This window comes from Hyperolius riggenbachi, chromosome 1 (genome assembly GCF_040937935.1).
Source record: "Hyperolius riggenbachi isolate aHypRig1 chromosome 1, aHypRig1.pri, whole genome shotgun sequence".
Taxonomy (NCBI): domain Eukaryota; kingdom Metazoa; phylum Chordata; class Amphibia; order Anura; family Hyperoliidae; genus Hyperolius; species Hyperolius riggenbachi.
In genome coordinates this window covers 674,581,525-674,588,193 of record NC_090646.1, presented here as the reverse complement: position 1 = coordinate 674,588,193, position 6,669 = coordinate 674,581,525, and the positions used below count along the sequence as shown (strand labels likewise).

The following is a 6,669-nucleotide window of genomic DNA, read 5'->3' as shown; positions in this document are numbered from 1 at the left end:
AGAGAATCCTTATTTTAAGGTTTACCTGGGATAAATTGCTTAGCGAATATGACATACTTTATCCCCTTGGTGATAACAGTAAAAACATCACAAAATCGTTATTAAAGACAGGAGATGAGCTTAGTGAATAGTGGCCGTTGTCAGGTATCATGTCCCCCACAGTTCAATTGCAATTAATATGTCACCCACAAATTAAATGCAAAGAAAATTCCCCCTATAGATCATATGCAAAGAAAATGTCCCCTATAGATCAAATGCAAATAACACGTCCCCTATAGATCAAATACAAATAACATGTCCCCTATAGATCAAATGCAAATAACAAGTCCCCTATAGATCAAATGCAAATAACATGTCCCCTATAGATCAAATGCACATAACATGTCCCCCATAGATCAAATGCAAATAACATGTCCCCTATAGATCAGATTAAATGCAAATAACTTGTCCCCCACAGATCAAATGCAAATAGCATGTCCCCTATAGATCAAATGCAAATAACATGTCCCCTATAGATCAAATGCAAATAACATGTCCCCTATAGATCAAATGCAAATGACATGCCCCCTATAGATCAAATGCAAATAACATGTCCCCTATAAATCAAATGCAAATATCATGTCCCCTATAGATCAAATGCAAATAACATGTCCCCTATAGATCAAATGCAAATAACATGTCCCCTATAGACCAAATGCAAAGAAAATGTCCCCATAGATCAAATGCAAAGAAAATGTCTCCCACAGATAACATGGAAGGGAAAGGTCACTGTGGCTACTGCTGGGGGTGGGGGAGGGGATGGCCACTAAATTTTTCCAGGGGGAGGAGTGGTTACAGGGTGCTGCTAGGGAGGAGGGGGAAAGAGGTCACTGAATGCTGCTAGGGAGCAGGTTTTCTGTATCTCTATTGGCCAGGGGGCGGAGTAGTTGCAACGTGAAGGTGGCTGTAACGATTGGTGTCAGCAAGAGGCACAAATATCTGATTATGTGGTGATCAGCAGTATCACCACTAATGCAGATATATTTTAGCAAAGTAATCAGTATCTTCCTGATAGTAAATCAGCGGAAGGCTCACTCACACAATCAGTGCTTGTAACGATCTTTTCAAGATCAGTGTCACACCCAGAGCCCTGATTTTCGGGGATCCGCAGAATCACCAATAATACAAGGATTGACCCGATTATATAGCAATATGCGGAATTGCTAATAATGCGGGCTGATCAAAAGCAGGGGACACACGAACAATGTGGAAATAAACAATGCAGCATATACAATCACAAGGTTGTGGAAATATCCACCACACGGCAATTCCTCAGAGGTGTGGCTACCTCTGAATGGGAACCCCGTGTGTGAGATCCTCCAAGGTAGCAGTGGAGAAGTCTCGGCCTCTGGCAGTAACGGTCTGCTAGGGCAGGCGTCTCAGAGAGGCAAGCCTCAGATAGTACCCTACAGTGGGAGACGTTCCACTGAAGGGAGAAAGGTCAGACAGACAGAGGTTCGGCAACAGTACAGGCGGCACAGTACAAAAACGTGAGACGAGAGAATAGTCAGAAACCAAGCCAATAGTCGATAACGGTACGGGCTGGCAAAGTACATAATCAGAAAGCAGAAGAGTGGTCAAGACAGGCACAGAATCATACACAGATAATCAATAACAATATTACAATCTCCTAGTCTAGGTGTGAAGTCCTTGGTTTCAACACCTGGGATCTAGTCTAAGGTCTGAGTGCTGACACAGGGTATCGCAAACACAGACAAAGTGTGACTGAAAAGCACTTCCTTATATACTGCCTGGGAAAGAAGTCTCCACCCCAGGCAGCAACCAATCAGAGCACGCTAAAATGTCAGCTGACCTCCAGGTCAGCTGACACGCTTTCTAAGAGTATAAAGGCGTGTCTGGCATGCGGCCGCACCCCCTAGAGGCAAGATGGCAGAACCTTGGTGAGCAGCATGCTGGTGAGTTTGGAGCAGAGTGCTCGGACGGGTTTGCGCAGCAGATGCAGATGAATTTTCGCATCCCGCGTTGGAAGGTCCGCTTGCCGGACTGGATGCGACCATACTTCCGCAATCCATCCGGCGTTGCAGATTTTTCGTTACAGTGGCACTGCTGAAGGGTTTGCATTTTGGTCAATAATGAGGATTTTCTCTGTTGATTGCAAATCCCCCATATATATATATATATTGATACCAAAAGGCTAACCCAAGGAATATGTCTTTTTTAAAGACCTTATAATTTTTGAGAAAATTGATTTCTCGTTGTAAAACTTTTGTACATGCTATTGTCTCTGGATTTTCCATGTATGTCAGGGTCAACAGTGAGGACATGACAAAACTGTTTGTTTGTTTTTTTGTTGTTCATTTTTTTAAAAGAGCTTCCAGCTTTTTAGAAAATTGATGTTCTCAATATCTTTTATAATAATAATCTGAACATTTATATAGCGCTTTTCTCCTGTCGGACTCAAAGTGCTCAAGGGCTGCAGCCACTGGGACGCGCTCAAGAGGCCACCCTGCAGTGTTAGGGAGTCTTGCCTTGAACTCCTTACTGAATAGGTACTGACCCTAGCCAGGGTTCGAACCCTGGTCGCCCTTAACCAGTACACTATTCAGCCACACTACAAATCTTAAGTCTTTCTTTGGTTCTCGTTGTCTGTTTGGTTCTCTTCGTGCCCCGGCATGGTGTAGTGAGCCGCCATCTTCCTCCATTCCTCCCGCTGGAGATCTCTGCTGATCTGCAGCAAGTACTGGTCCGGGTTCTGTTGGATCTGCAAAACAGTCAGGCATGGGGTTATACACTTCCTGCTGAAAATCTTAATAGTAATATAAAGATCAAGAATGCACTCAACATGGGAAAAACTAGGAACCTTTCATTTTACACCATTTTTACACAAAACGTTTTTGGGGAAATGTTTTTGCTTTTTGCTAACTGACATGTATTGTAGTCAGTGGGGCAATCTTGGGTATTTCTTTATTTGCAAAAGTACTTACTGAACAGGAGCTGCTCCGTCCAACAACCAATAATGTGCAAGGAAGTAGTGAAACTGGCTGGCATCTTGGTATAAATAAGTTGTCGCCTTTGTCGCCAAAAAAAATCTGTATTTTGCGCAAACGCTTTTTTGTTATTTTTAAAGAAATGTTAATGGCCGCTGACTATAGTGGTTAATAGCAAAGCCGCTAGAAACGCCACATTTGCAGGGTATGGAGACAAAAAAAGCCCTAATAGTTTTGGAGAAAATCGATTTTCAAGGTGTGGAAAACTGGCTGGAACTTACTTTAGCAATTATTAGCAAAGCCCCCATACAAACTAGAAACACCACATGTTCAGGGTATGTTAGGAAGACAGTGGGAACAAGAGGAAAAAAATGTTTCAAAAACACCTTGTAGTTGATAATGTATCAACATGTTTATAAATGTATTTATATATGTTCAGAGTGTGGGAAATAAAATGCCAGCTTGCACGGTCCATGGTATGGAGGGTCTCTGGAGAAAAGTGGCAGCCAAGCCTCCCCCTCTCCCCCAGAGCCCTTGTCCAATCCATGGATAGGGGTCTCTTCCCCACCGCCGGTGCCCCAGGAGGAGTTGGAGGCCGACGGCACCCTGGGAGGGTTCATGGTGGCATGTGGGAATCTCCTTTAAAAAGGAGAGTCCCAGATGCCAGCCCCCTCCACAGGAGAAATGAGTATGTGGCTCTGTACAATTAAAGTAGTCATCAGCCTATCTTTGCTACCCCACGATCCACTTACCTGGGGCTTCCTCTAGCCCCTTGCAGCTGACACGCCACAGCTCCGCTCTCAGCCGCCGGCCCGTGGTCTCCGCCGGTGCAGAGGGCGACCTTGAGGCCATTCTCTACTGCACCAGCGCAAGTGCTGCTGCCAATCAAATCCACGTTGTCCGGACTGTACTGAACAAGCACAGTAGTTCTGCACCTGCGCAGTTCAGTGTGGACAATGCAGACTTGATTGACAGCGGCCCTCGTGCAGGCGCAGTAGAGGACGGCCTGGCGAGACACCGTCTGGGACCCCGGACATGTCAACTGTATGGGGGCTGGAGGAGGCCCCAGGTAAGTAGATCGTGGGGTAGCAAAGATAGGCGGATGACTCCTTTAACAAGCTAACACATCATTACATTCCAGCGGATCTGGATGTGTGGTTAGCTTCTAAGGACAAGAATGGTTGATTTGCATATTTCAGCAGTGGTGCATTGTGGGAGACATCCTGGAGCTCACTCCAACCTGAATCGCAAATACCTTCTGTTTTTAAAAGTCAAACTTTTGTTTTGCTTAACATTTTAGTAAGAGGGCTATTTGGTCCTTTGTTGCCCCATTACACACTCCTGGGAGTTCTGGGTCACCATCAGCTTGCTGTGTAGTCTGGGACTGGGAAAGTTCAAAGAGTCATTCATTTTGCTTTTTTTCACATCCTAAAAGACATGGGCCCATATGCAATTCACTTTTTCTACAGAGTTTTCTCCTAGGTGATATTTTTCCAACTTTTTTTTTTGCCTTAAGTATTCCTTTAAGTAGCTAAAGGAACCTCAATATTAAGTAGCTAGAGGTGCCCCTGACTGAAGGGAGATCTCATCAGTTGAATGCTGTGAGCAGGTTGATTAATCTCTTATTTACACTCTCATCAGGGCTCTGCATAAGTAAGGAAGGAGGGAGGCGCTCAGGGGTGGATAGTGAGCCACCTTTCCATCATCAGGCGCCTGTAGGCATGTGCCTACAGTGCCTTATGCTAAACCCAGCCCTGCAAGAGACCCGTATGCAATTTACTTTTTCTTTTGACATTTCTCCTAGGTGATGTTTCAACAACTTGTAAATAAAATGCCTTTTAAGCCACCAGCAACAAGAAAATACTCAGAATAATTTGATAGTATTTTTTCATCTACTTTGTTATTTTAAAGAGAAGATAAAACTATCTTTAACCTATTTTGGTTCCTGGACGTAGAAACTACGTCCAGGAACCATGCGAGCTCCCACGGCCGATCGCGCGTGTGCATGCGCACTCCCGGCCGCGGATTCGGTAACCACGGAATCAATGTATCGGGCTATGGCGATTCCTCTCCCCCGCTGAAAAAGCGACAGTTTCTCTCGGAAGCTGTGGTTTTTCTGGCCGTTGCCTCCCCCCTGCGTCACTCTAAGCGTGTGTTACGCTTAGAGTGACGTCATGTAAACAAACTCATGGCCGCCATCTTGTGGCCAAAAAGTAAAACTACAACTAAAAGTAAAAAAAATTACAAACAACACACAATTACATTATAAAACTATAGTTTACATCCCACCCTCCCAAAAATCCCCAAATAAAATGTTTAATATAAAAAAAAAACCATTACAATAAAAAAAAAACATGTAAATATTTACCTAAGGGTCTAAACTTTTTAACCACTTTACCCCCGCCCGTACGGATTTCTCCGTCCCTTTTTCCATCCTTTAACCCCCAGGGACGGAGAAATCCGTACTTTGCGCACTCCCGCCGCTGCCCGCGCTCCCGCTCGTAAACACGCCGCCCGCCGCTAGTAAACACGCCGCCGCCCGCTCTCCCGGAGATCAATGAACGGGAAAATCCATTCCCGTTCGTTGATTTTAGCCCCGCAATGATCCGCTGCTCTCTGATGGGCAGCGAGATCATTGTGAAACGATACAAACTTACCCAGCCTCTAAGTACTTCCTCCAAGCTTCCGGAAGGACGCTTGGAGGTCGCATTAAAGCAAAAAGTTACTGTGGCCATCTTGTGGCCAAATAGTAAAATACACCCTACACATTTTTTACATACAAATAAATTACTTTTACACAAAAAATTAACTCATTACCTCCCACACTCCCAATTTTTTTTTTTGTAATAAAAAAAAAATTAAAAAATGTACAATAAAAAAAAATACATAAATAGTTACCTTAGGGACTGAACTTTTTAAATATTTATGTCAGGAGGGTACAACACTGTTACTTTATAAACTATGGGCTTGTAATTAGGGATGGACGCAAAACTGAAAAAAATGCACCTTTATTTCCAAATAAAATATAGGCGCCAAACATTGTGATAGGGACATAATTTAAATGGTTTTTATAACCGGGACAAAAGGGCAAATACATTTCATGGGTTTTAATTACAGTAGCATGCATTATTTAAAAACTATAATGGCCGAAAACTGAAAAATAATTAATTTTTTTCCCACATTTTTCCTATTTTCCCATTAAAACACATTTAGAATAAAATAATTCTTGGCATAATGTCCCACCTAAAGAAAGCCTAATTGGTGGTGGAAAAAACAAGATATAGATCGTTTAATTGTGATAAGTAATGATAAAGTTATAGACGAATGAATGGAAGGAGCGCTGAAAGGTGAAAATTGCTCTGGTGGTCAAGGGGTAAAACACCTCAGTGGTGAAGTGGTTAAATATCAATGTAAAGATGAAATATTTCTATATTTTTTTTTATTTTAAACTTGTAAATAGTGATAGATGCAGAACGGAAAAAATGTACCTTTATTTCCAAATAAAATATTGTCGCCATACATTGTGATAGGGACATAATTTTAACGGTGTAATAACCGGGACATATGGGCAAATACAATACGTGAGTTTTAATTATGGAGGCATGTATTATTTTAAAACTATAATGGCTGAAAACGGAGAAATAATGATTTTTTCCGTTTTTTTCTTATTCTTCCTGTTAAA

At 42.7% G+C, this 6,669-nt stretch overlaps 1 protein-coding gene across 2 annotated transcripts in view; it reads right to left on the bottom strand.

Moving 5' to 3' along the window:
- Positions 1-2,334: 2,334 nt before the first annotated feature.
- LOC137532524 (uncharacterized) overlaps positions 2,335-6,669 on the bottom strand; it is a 92,541-nt gene continuing 88,206 nt past the window's right edge. For both annotated transcript variants that reach the window (XM_068253126.1, XM_068253118.1), the window contains exon 7: positions 2,335-2,761. In XM_068253126.1, coding sequence (XP_068109227.1) covers positions 2,621-2,761 — 141 coding nt within the window. In that variant the 3' untranslated portion in view covers positions 2,335-2,620. The remainder of the gene's footprint in view (positions 2,762-6,669) is intronic.